The 12731-nt window shown below is 40.9% G+C and overlaps 3 protein-coding genes across 9 annotated transcripts in view; 2 read left to right on the plus strand and 1 right to left on the minus strand.

The window, feature by feature from the left end:
- Positions 1-12731, plus strand: part of LOC125762128 (chromosome transmission fidelity protein 18 homolog) — a 92052-nt gene that overhangs the window by 27259 nt on the left and 52062 nt on the right. The window lies entirely within an intron of this gene.
- The window catches only part of LOC125762133 (diencephalon/mesencephalon homeobox protein 1-like), a 56465-nt gene that overhangs the window by 9236 nt on the left and 34498 nt on the right, over positions 1-12731 (minus strand). The window contains exon 8 of one of the 2 annotated variants that reach the window (XM_049423936.1): positions 184-207. The exons of the other annotated variant lie outside the window; for it this stretch is intronic. Within the exon in view, the coding sequence (XP_049279893.1) occupies positions 184-207 (24 nt within the window). The remainder of the gene's footprint in view (positions 1-183; positions 208-12731) is intronic. 2 annotated transcript variants of the gene reach the window in all.
- On the plus strand, positions 1621-7743 carry LOC125762137 (regucalcin-like). Its single transcript, XM_049423945.1, has 5 exons — positions 1621-6240; positions 6313-6420; positions 6636-7061; positions 7150-7288; positions 7392-7743. Exons 1-5 carry the CDS (start codon positions 6099-6101, stop codon positions 7594-7596), a joined length of 1020 nt encoding a protein of 339 aa, XP_049279902.1. The 5' UTR covers positions 1621-6098; the 3' UTR covers positions 7597-7743.

The following is a 12731-nucleotide window of genomic DNA, read 5'->3' on the forward strand; positions in this document are numbered from 1 at the left end:
ATCTAATGCTGCCGAAATGGGATAAGGTTCATATTGTTGGGATCACTTTCACTTGAAATGGGCACTTTTTCACTCAAAAGGGGCTGTGCGCGACAGAACAAAACGCTAGAAATGCATATTTTGGTAGAATCGCACGAAACTTATTATTTTTCAACGTATTTGAAGGTCTTTAGTCATACATACCGAAACATTGAAGCACTGCCAATCCTGCAGTGATAAAGCAAGTGAAAAAATGTATTGACGCCAAAGGTAACAAACAATTTTGCGTGCTGTTTACCCCTTTGTTCACAACAATGGTAAATAAAATAATGATTTATTTAGCTCCAAACTATGTTTTTATCGAGTCTCATTTTAGAATTAAGCTGCAATTGGGGGGAAATAAATCTATAAATAATATTGATCAAATCGTTAGAAAATTGTTAGAGCATGAAACTTGGAAAAAGGAACAAAACGCCAACACACGCATACGCTTTGACAAAAATGAATATAAAGTTACTAATAATTTAAAACACTTTGCCAACGGAGACGGAGAAGAGATCATGTTTAATTTGAATAATTCAAATTATTTAGCTTCTTTCCGTTTCGATTTGATCTTGATTGTTATTTTAAACCTTTCTTCAAGAAAATCTTTACTCTATTTTTACGGACTAATATTGAAAAAAAATCTTTTTATAATTCGTTTTTTTTTCATTATTTGTTTCGTTCTTTATTCCATATTTGCCAGCTAGTAGATTTCCTCATTTCGGTATCGATAAAAATTGTGCCAAATATTCTTCCGCACGCTCACGGATTCAAAGAGAAACGAAATCATAATTCGGTTCTACATCTTTGCTGCTTTTTTGTGGCCCTTTCAGTTTTAGAACCGTCTTGAGATATTGTACGTGGTTCGTTTGAATATCGTTTTAGCAAATTATGCTTGATGCAATATTTAAGAGAAAAAATGTTCAGTTTCGGTCGGGACCGTTTTCCTTCTGTATAAGTCTGCTTCTCGATTTTATTTCATTTTAAACCTTCTTAATCTGCTCCCGTCTTTTCCGGACCTTCTTTCTTTTTTTTCTCTCTTTTTTTGAATCGTAAATAGGTTTTGACACCGCTCCTATGACTTGCCTCTAGAGGAGGTTGAGAGCGAATTATGTATTTATGTCTTGCTGCTAGAGAAAGAAATGTTTCTCTTTGTGTCAATGTTTGTGCCGATGAAGAGGAAACCATGGGCAAAGTAAAACACAAGAAGGTAATCAGAAAATGATAAAAATGTATTCATTCGGATTATAATTTTATTCCGCCCGCTTGTTTTTCTTGGCCCGTGACGCTTTCGCTACTTCACTGCAACATTTATGAGACAATCTGGAGGAAAAGGTTAGTTCGGATCTTCCACCAGTCGCTTATTCGCTTTCTTGTTTTTTTTTGTGGGCTCTAGGCACAATTTGTTATTTTAGCTTCTCGTGCGAATTCTTAACCATTTATGCAGCACACAGACACACACACGATTTTTTTATTGTGGAGATCTCGTCTGTTCTTCCTTCAGCACCCTTTTTCTTTGAATAGCGGATGCCTGCTGTACCGAAGGATGTATACAACAAGAGTATCCTTTTTTCCCCTTACGCGACAGAATCGAGCACAATCAACTCCGCCCACTTCGTTTCGGGGTGGTTTTCCCCGGTTCCTATTTCCACGCGTTTTCCACGATGGCGTACTGTTAGTGTGCCTAATATTTATATTTTCCCACTTACGCTGGAAACGGAATCACAAATGGAGACAGAAGGTCGGTGACAAAACGTACAAACTGCAGAGTGATATTTGCTGCAATGCTGTTCGTTCGTTGGTTTGTCGGTTTTCTACAATACCATTCAACGCCCTTTGTTCGTTACGTTTTGTGATTCGATTTTTGTACTTTACGCTTGGTACGGATATCACCCTCTGGTTTCGATGCAAAAAATATGATTTAATTTCTTATTCATGGCCTTATTCGGTGTTTTGCTTTTGCGTTCGTATTTACGTGTGTTAGTGTTGTTTTTGTTGCAACAGTAAAGAAGAAGCAAGGCTTGAAATTTTAATGTTTTATTCTGATTTTGAATTGCATTAGATTTTCCAAGGAAAGCTTGTTCTTGTCACATTATTGTGTGACTGAATAGTGCTGTTCAGCTGTAAAAAATACGAAATACAGTTGTTTTCAATTTTCAAATATTTCATACCTGGAAATGTGTATGTGAAGTTATTGTATATGTTAACTATCTTTGCAGCGAAAAAAATATAAAACTTGTTTGTACAGTACCAATATCCACAAGCGAATAAAAACTATTTCATTTCAATTAAAAAAACAAACAATACCTAAAACATTAAACAAATGGAAAGCATATTTATTGTTTTGAAACAAATTATTTTCTTGAAAAGTCTAGCATTCCTGAGGATATGGAAAGCCGGAACAGGAAAGTTCTTAAATTATACCATTCTCGACGTCTCGTACAAGATGTTTGAATATGCATTAACCGTAACCACCCGAGAATTCACGTCCCAAAACTGCTTCGTGTCTCAAAACGTGATGAGATCAAATAAAAAAAAACGATACTACTATCTTCCGCGCACTGTGACTTAGATTACCAGCTTTTATTGGCCGAAATCCACTTAGCTTCGAAATGTTTCTCCAGTCATAATTTCACCCCTCTCCGCTTTCGCTCTCACCTTCTTCCGTAGCTGCTTTTACCACCTCCTGTGGTGGAAAGAAAAATTAACTTCCCACCGTAAGCGTAAAGCCACGAAGCCCGTGCGTCCCATCGTGAAGTGCATTAAAATGGGCTAAACTGAATTTTATTTCATTTCGGTAATCAAAAATGCATGATTGTCGAGCGCATCGTCATCGGGCCACCGGTGGCGTTCACGCAGCACTCAAAGCATCTTGTTCTTGGATGGATTCCTGTAGCGTTTCAGAAAAATGGAATGGTAGCAAATATGAAGCGCAAAGTAAAGAAAAGAACCATAGCCGGTGAAATGTTTCGCAATTTACTAATTCACGACGCGAGAGTGATGTTTGTGACACTCGTGAGTTTCCACCGCAGTCGCTTCGCGGGCCCGGGAATATTATGCAGGGGGGAAAATGTTTTGCATCCTTCCATCCAGCAGACGAGAACCGGAACGAGAAACGAAACGAAACCAGAATAAGAATATATACCGGTGAGAATTGTAGGTATTGTAGGACTGAAGCCCGACTGACGGCTCGAGAACAGGCAACGTTCAACACACACGCGTGTACCACTCGGTGGATGCCTTTTGATATCGGCCCAGCTTAATGTCAGTCATCTCACATTCCACGGACCGCAGAGCCTAGAAGCAAGGTGGCCCACATTGCATGACACGATAATTCCTTACGATGGCAGCTAAAGCAACAGCAGCCGAAGGAAGTGCTTTGGGCAGGAAAAATGCAAATTATACCTCATAAAATATGATGATGATAAAATTTTATTTCATCAAAACGCGCTCCAGTGTGGAAGACACAGCCGAAAACGAGGGAGATGGGGAAGCCTCGCAAATAAAATAAAGAAAATGGCTTCGTTATTCATTTCCACTTTTTACACCAATACCACACGTACGTAATGCGGGGCAACAGTATGAAATTGTGGTGTGGAAATTGGAAGTCGTGAAAAACTCCACTCCGCAGAGTTCTTCTTTCATTTTAATCCTTCTTATTTTGCTCACTCCTGGGATTGGGCTATGCGGTGGAAAAACCTAAAAATGGAAACCACAAGTTTTTGCATGTTATTTGCTCCATACCACGTTCCGAAAGCGTCGTGTTCTTAGGGGAGCTGAGAGTGGCGCAATCAAATAAGTAGGATGCAAAGTTATCAGATAAAGCAGTCGATATGAGTAGTGCCTGCGAGCGTGAGAGGAGTTTTATTTTTAAAAAATGAACATCCCATAGAGGCACGCTTACAACGGGACGAGATGTGTGTGTTTGTATGTGTGGAAGCATAAATTAGCATACCGATGAGGGCAATTATTGCATTTTGGGGTAGCAAGTTAACCCGCCATGTATGTGTACACTTTAATCAAGGTGCGGCCGTGGTAGAGGATCCGTTTTTTTTGTACGTTTGTGTGTTTTTGTGTGCCAGTATGAGTATGTTTGAAAACATAATTTTCATCCGATGTCCTCGGCCAGGCATCCGGCAGCTCGGCCCCGATAATTGAATCCGAACCACTTTACTCAAACGGATTGCCGGCCTGGCAAACGTGATTTTCTGTAATGAAGGTACCCGGCTTATGGATTATGCATAACGCAGATTACTTTTTGCAGGCAAAAAGGGAATCAATTATCAGTTAAACATCAAACGGTCCTCGGTACGATGATGTGATTTGCTAGGCGCTGTGGTATTCAGTATGGTATGAGGTGGCCAAAAGTTTTGGACGAAGGCGATACAGTAGGGTATGGTAATGTTTGGATAGTTGTAACGATTATACACGCTGATTACGGCTAATGGATTGTCAGCTGGAGCGGTGATGGAAAATAAGCTTTCATAAAAGATGCAACCGTTTCGTGTAAAGAAATGGAAGTAAAATGGTAAAGAATTTCGAAACAAAAAGATTTTGTACATGTTTTCAAGTTATTCGAACACATATTAATCAGTTTGCAAAGCTGGCAAAGAAGTTAGAAATAATCTGATACCATTACCAACAGAAAGAATGCATGAACTGTTAGGAATATTATAAATGATGTTGATAGAAACAGAGAATCATTCTTAAAAAAATGATAAGGGGTTGAGAGATGGTAGGGATCTTCTTGTTCTTGACTTAACGACCTTACAGGTCATGCCGGCCATTTCTGGCTTACTAGACTTATTTTTACTACGTAGTCAGATATTTAATCCTTGCTACGGGGGACGGCTCGGTTAGGATTTGATACCTGTTCCTGTCTTGTGGGGCTGGAGCCGTTCACCCCCAAAATGTTACAATTGTAATATGTCACTATCTTCGACGGAACTATATTGAATGTTTCCGTTATGTATTAAAAACGCGTTTAAGTTCATCATTTTTCCTTGCATCTCTGGTGTTAAACCACAATCCGATTGTGAAACGTAAGGAGGCGCTACGTTTTTGTGGTCCTCACTGTGCCTCGGCATTCGCTATCAACGTTGAACTGGCATCCGATAGGCGGCTCTTAGGGTCCGGGCGGTTGAGGAGAACGAATAATAAGAAAAGTTGGTAGAACAAATCCCAACAATTGGTGACCCCGCCATGATTACGTGTGTAATGTAATACCGTGTTTTAACGAATATCGAAAGTGGTTCAAGTTACTGCAAGTGGTGCAAGTGTTTAAAAAGTGCTTTTTAATGTGAAACAGTGAGCAAAACAGAGAGAAAAATGCATATCCCCAAACCGAGTAATAATCACCCGCTAATACTGCACCACTAGACCTTGAACTTGACCAACAAATGCCGCTAAAACAACAACAAAAAACATTACCCCACTGCCAGCGATAATGGAATAACATTAATTGCTTCATATCACACGCGTCTTGGAATCGCTTACAATGGAAAGAATTGCACTAAACAAGATTTAATGTGCAACGACAACGGAAGAGATACGATCCAAGCTGCAGCGCATCGATAAGTTACGTTGGCTTATGCATCATCTTATCGGTGTACGACCCTTAGCTGTGCCATAAGAGATCAGAATGAATAATTTGGAAGTTAAAGTAGAAAGAAAACAAATTTTTCCAGACAACATAATCCTATCATGTTGATAGAAGTGAGCTATCTATTGACGGTCAAACCGTGAAAGATGTGTAAAAAAACTATGGCTTCAAATTTCAAACACGGCCACGTTCCTATCTGTTTTCGAAGCAACGACCGAGAGTAACAGTTCCCAGGCAACTTGATGCTTTAGCTACACGTCATCATCGATAAGACGCATCCTTTAATGAGTTCCCTAAAGTGCCGGTTGGACAGCAGCCGGTATGATAAGAAACCATAACCGAATGTTGGGCGCGTTACTGATAATAGTAATTTCGGTACGCTACCGCAGAGAATCGAAAAACAGCGTATATAACGTATTGTAACGATTTTCGAAGAAGGTAACGTGTTGGAGCGGTCAGCGAGCGGTATAAAAGTATGCACTCGACGCCGGTTGATGTTTCATTCGATCGTAGCAACCGTTGGAAGGCAGTACAATCTACCACGAATCCATTACCGAAGAAAATGGCCTCGTACAAAGTTGAGCAGTTGCCGTCACCGTTGTCCGTGCTTGGAGAAGGTGTGTTTGAGTGTTGAGTGAAGAAAATCTCATGTGGTTTAATAAGTGTGATACGTACTTTTTTTAAAACAGGACCTCATTGGGACGTGGAACGGCAGAGTTTGTACTACAATGATATCTACGGAGGATCGATTCATCGATACGATTATGCTGAGAATAAGACCTACAACGCAACTATCGGTAAGTTGTTCGTAAAAGATTTCTAGCTCGCAAAAAAATCATGGCGCCATTAGGTCCACTAATGAGGAGTTTTTGTTATGTAACGCTTTATATAAAACTCTCAATGTCAAAAGGTTACATACATGAAGGTTCTGGTTGTGTAATCAGCTGTAGAAAAACTGTGTCTAGAATAGTGAAATACTCAAAGAATTTATTTTCGGACCTCTTCCCTTTAGATGGTTTCCCAGTAATCTCGTTTATCGTCCCTGTCAAGGGTAACGATCGACACTTCATCATCGGCACAGATCGGAAAGTGACACTTGTGGACTGGGATGGACGTTCGGAGAAGGCAACCTTTGTCCGTACGGTTGGCGAAGTTGAATCGACCATGAAGGATAACCGATTCAATGATGCGAAGGTGGACAGCAAGGGTCGCTTCTATGGAGGTACGATGCGTCTCGAGGCTAAGGGTGACATCTTTGAGATGCGCCTCGGTACATTCTATCGGTTCGACGCTAAGCGAGGCGATTTTGTGACGTTGAAGAAGCAAATCGGTGTCTCGAATGGATTATGTTGGAATGAGGCCGGAAACTTGTTCTACTATATCGATTCCTGTGATCTGGACGTAAAAGAGTACCGGGTGGATGAAAATGGAGATCTTTGTAAGTGGCTTTTGGATTTCCTCTGTTTGAGTGAACTATTTTGCGGCCTAGCTAACCATCTTCGCTTGTTATCTTCGCTGCAATTTAGCCGGTGAACGCGTTGTTATTGACTTCCGTGTTAATGGCGAGAAACCTTCGTTCGTACCGGACGGTATGACCATCGATGCGAACGGTTCACTGTACGTTGCTACCTTTGGTGGATCCACCGTTTACAAGGTGAACTCAAAGTACGTATGATCGTTTAGTATGACCTTCGCGAACAAGTGGGGTTGTTTACGAGACACAACCGGTGTTTACAATCTTTTGTTTCTCTGCCTCTATCAACTGCAGAACGGGCAAGGTTGAGCTGGAGATCAAGCTGCCTTGCGAACAGGTTACTTCAGCTGCATTCGGAGGACCTAACTTGGACATCCTGTATGTGACCACGGCAGCAAAGGAGTTTAAAACACCACAACCAGCTCCGGCAGGTGCATTGTTTGCTGTGACTGGACTTGGTGTGAAAGGAACTCCAATGTATTCGGTTGATCTTAGCTAGAAAACTGATTAACTGATTGTTGGGTGTATCGCCTACCAAGTAGCTGCTGGGGTTCTTTACCTCTAAAGAACATAGTTACAAATAAAATAATTCTTCTGTACCATTTGAATAAACCTTAATATGAGAAAACAACGTCTCATCAAGATGTGACATATTGAACCATTATTAACCCTTTGCTACAAGAAAGAAACAACCAAAGCACAATACGAATGAACGCAGTTACTGGGTTAAATCACCCGAGGTTATTCGTGTGAAACCCACTGTGTACGCAGTTTGCGGTGGTTTGCCGGATGATTGCCGTCGGCATCTTAACCATGCGATATGAGCCAGTTAAATGTTAATCATGTAAATAAATAGTCCGTTACATCGGTTACATGAGAGCAAATCAGTGGCACGGAATGGAATCTAGTGGCGTAAAGCTGTTAGTTATCGGGAAGGGGAATTATAAACCACCGATTACCACCGACCACGATAGCCTGAGGGCAACATGTGGAAAAAAAGAAATTCTTCACCCATTCTGGCCAACAGTGTCACCTTCTGCCAGCTCGTTTTCGGTATCGATTATACCGAAAGTGTATTTAATGACTTCCGAAACTGCGGGAGTTTCTTTTCACGAGCAGCGATTTATGGGTTTTGCGAGCATGTTGGCTAAATCGCAGAGTGGATTTGAGGGACGCATTTGTTTTCCTCCGGATGCACCGCCCCCGGGGTGGAGTTTTCATTTGTTATTTTAATTTTGCCGCTAATGTTGTATGCTTCGTCGGCATTGAAGACATAACATAAATGGATAAAAAAGTTGTAACGATTGTTGGACAATCGCAAAGTAACACGCAAAAGCAGTAACATAGTAAGCCGTAAAAAATAAACATGAATGATTAATGTGCTTAGCAGACAAAAAAATACACAACCTGCAAAGATTAGGTTCTCTTCAGTGGGGTCAAACAACCTTCAAACGCACACTGTGGCAAGTGATAAAGTGTATGCAATACTGGTCACAATAAATGGAGCGTTCTAATGGTGCGCTCGAGTACTCGGATGTCCGGAAGTCATCGGGGGAGCGTGTACGATAGTCGAAGAGTACGAGAAGTTCATTAGGGTAATATCTAAGGGTGTGACACTGGTTCCTTTTTGCTTTGGTCAAATTGTTAAATCGAATGCACTTACGTTTAGCGCATCCTCAAACGTTGTTGAACAGTTTGCCAGTAAAGTGTCCTCAAACAGCATGCTAAATGCTAATTTCGATTGTGACCATTTAGTCTCCCATCCTGGCAAAAGGAGGATAAACGAAAGCAAAAATCTGTTAGTCAGCCCTGATTGCTCGGTTGTCTGAAGCAATGATTTTTTGTTTTCGCTCTTACGATGACTTTTCACCAAACTTCCCACAAACCTTCCACCATCCCGCATAGCCTTGAGGGGAAAATGAAGCGAAATCAACACCAACCATTTGCCAAACAGGGGATTGATTTTCTTTGCAGCCTGTGCCAGAACTGCTGATGTCATTAGACCGGTTGGCCTTGTTCACTTCTTTTGCCGAGGGATTTCTTTTCAAGAACCCAAACCTTGCTTCCTGTTTCCGATACTGCAAGCTTTGGCAGTTAGGTAAAATTGATACCAGGAACTGAGAAAACATTCAGGAACTGGTAGGGAAAGAATAGAGAAACGTTGCTTCTCAATCGGAATCGCTTTCCATCTCACACGTATGGACAAAAGACATCAGGATGTGTAACCGTAATCCTGTTGTTAAAGTGATTAGGTGAGGTTTAACAAATGATTTTGTTGATGTATTTTTCATTGATTTATTTTTAACGAAAGATGGTCTCTTTCATAAGTTTGATAAATTTTTCAATACACATAATAAAATGTTATTGTTTTACCTAAAATATATTACGCTATTAAACAATGAACAAAATAAGATCGCGATTTTAAAGCTTCGTCTAACTTAATTTCTACCGAATTACCCTTCAAGATCAAATTCCCCTGAACAGTGTACCGTAACGGTACCTTTTGTTTTGCTCACTCAAAGAATTTCATTCTTCTTTCATCCTCTATAAAGTCTTTGACCTTACACCATAAAGAATGTCATACTTCGAATGAAAGAAAATATGAAAAATAATCTTGCTGCTCGTTCTCGACCATACATACACACCCATCCAATCACTACAGACATTAGCATTCGGGTGGAATTGAGCTGAACATAGGTAGAAAAAAGGGCCGTTGGCGAAAAGGAATAGAACAGAGAAACAATTGCAAATGCACGATGGCAAGCAAAGCTCGCTCGTTCGTGGTGAGCGTCAGCTAAATTTTATGGAAGTTTAAAACCCATTTCACTAGATTTTGTTTCTTCTATGTCTTTCTTTCATGTCTTTGCTGCTCTGGCTCCGAAATGGCTCTTATTTCGGAGAAGAAGAAAAAAAATCGGAGGAGAAGAAAAAAGTGAACAAAATATGAAAATGCAAAAGTTTCTTGGCATTGGCAGGAAAGGAATCGTTCACCATCCGGTGGGAAATTCTCTTGCTAGGGATAAAGAGAAAACCTTCGAGTCTAATATTGAACCCACTGGGGAAGAAATATTACGTTACGCTTGTCAAAATCTACTTAAATCAAATTGCGCTTGACTCAACTGTCTCCCGACCACTGCTATGACCTTACGTTGATGTTTGCAAGGAAAACCCAAGGATGGTAAAGGATTCAATCGATAGCAGCGACCTGCGGTCCGAGTCGCTTGGAAACTTTTAAAAGCTACCGGCCACTCGAAAAGGATTAGGTCGAGTTGGGAAAACATAATAAATTGAAGAACGTCGTTATTGGCGTCGGTTATTTGCCTTATTGGCAAATTGAATTCAAGCAACATCGTGAACAGTTTTGACCTTTCATATTATTTTGGATAAAAGGATTCTGAAGATCGGTTGCTGTTGTTTCTTGATAATGTTAATTTTTATTGGAAATATTTACGATTGATCTCGTTATAAAATGGGCCAAGTATATCTTCAAAAACTTCTTTGTACATATAAAACTAGAGGAAGGCCAGTTTGGAAAAAGTCTAACGCTAATAGACAACACTATAATTTCTGGCCACCCGAACACTGTCACTTGGACATCTTTCCACTCGCGGATTCTCGCGACACAATGGTTGGAAGCCGTTTTATGTTAGTTGCGCTCGATCTCCAAAGCTAATATTGGTACAATTTATTTACTTTCATCTTCTTCCCGAGCTATGGAGAAGCAATACGAACTAGCGTCGAAACGTCTCCTAAGGGCACCTTGCCGTTTGCCGATAGAAACTGGAAAATTTGTGCTGAATTGAGTTTTCCACCGAGGATTGCTGTCAAATTTTAATCTCACTCTCTCACTGGCTCCCATTATACCATGAGCTGGCACTCGAGAACACATATGTCGAGCGTAAAAGAGCTTATGGCTCAACATCGTCCAAACCTGTGAACCTGTGTCGGCTCGCACACCGACGTGCGATACGACTTTTCCATTCGAGTTTTATTTATTTCACCCGAGTGATCGTACCCTGGCTCCCTACTGTCTCGCCGCTACTTCCATTCTTTAAACCTATTTGCCCAATATTTTATGCCCTAATTGCTCGGTGTATGGGGAAATTAAATTTGCGGAAAATTGCTTTTCAGAAAAGGTAAATAATTGTTTTGGCGGCAAGCCTTGGAGCGCTCGTACGCTTCCGCCTTTCAGGATGCAGACACGGGGTTCGTATGGTTTTTGCGTAGTGTTTTCCTTTTTTATGAGAATTTTCTTATGCTAATCATAAAAAAGAGATAATAAATAAATAAAACGAGAATTGATTGTTGACGACTTAAATGATTTCATTGTCTAAAATACTTGTTTAAATAATTTCTTCTTCTTCTTTTGTGGCACTACAAACTTGAGAGGTCTTGGCTTGTCATTACTGACTTTCCTTACCTGTATTTACCGATAGCAGAATAGTTAGTCCTGCGTACGGAGTCTTGACCTGGATGGGGTTTGATCCCCGGTCCTGTCGTCCTTGTAGAGAGCGGCACCAGTAGCATCTCTGCCACCGGGCTACGGTAAAAATGTTTTACCAATCGTAAATTCTGCCAATACTGATTTGAACGTGATTAACATACCACTAAAATTAATAGTAAACAAGCTGTACCATAGTAAAACGATCTTTTCACATCCTCGAACATGCAGCAAAATTAGAGATTCAAGCAAGTCTCGTTGCTTATCCTTTAATGCGTCAATGTCCAATGTCACCGCGGGTTCACAGCGTGTTCCTTTGATCCCTACTCGGTGTCATTGTTACTCGCTTTTGCATTCGTTTTTCCCCTCTCTCTAAACGGACACTGTCTGACCTAAAGTATCGTCTAAATGTCACCGGAACAACAGCACCCTCGGGGTGCAATTGTGCGATGTCGAGGATCTTGCAGTATTGTGATCCTTCCGCCCTTACACTTAGCCACGCAGAGAATGAGTGCGGTGTGCAGGACAATTAACGACAATATTTGACAAATGTTATGCCCATCTCATGCCGTGCGGTAGTGGCGTGCTTTCTGGATTGTTTTTTTTTCACCCTACCAGAAGGCATATAAGCTCCCAGCGGGTTGATTCCAGAAGGTGACTTCCGACGCCGTTGTATATTGCCTCAGCAGCATCAGCATTTTTCAGCAGCGACACGTGGCAGGTTTGCGCGAAAATCTTTAATTGCATTAGAAAAGAGGGCTGCATGCGTCACACGGATGTATGGAAAAGCACTGTACGCATACATATACACACACTACATTATCAACCGGAAGGCGTTCCGGGGGATAAGAGAGCTGGTAGCTTAATTACGCGTGTCGTAACGTATTTTAGCTCTCAAAGTGTGCAAAAGAACACAGGAAGTACTGCGTTGATGATGATGCTGATGACGATGTCTTAATTATCCGATCTGCTTTGCATAGAACAGATTCGATGCAGCAGTGGAAAAAGATTTACAACCAACCGGTCGGTGATGTTCCGTCCTTCACAATGTTTCCCTAAGCGGCACGTGTCACATTAAACGGAATATTCAATAAACGAATGAGCCTTCATTGTCGGGGTGGAGAACAAAAGATTTCTTGATGGCAAAACAAAACGATTGAATAAACAAATAAACGCATTGAAAAGGTGAATTC

The sequence above is a fragment of the Anopheles funestus genome, chromosome 2RL (genome assembly GCF_943734845.2).
Source record: "Anopheles funestus chromosome 2RL, idAnoFuneDA-416_04, whole genome shotgun sequence".
In the NCBI taxonomy this organism is placed as follows: Eukaryota; Metazoa; Arthropoda; class Insecta; order Diptera; family Culicidae; genus Anopheles; species Anopheles funestus.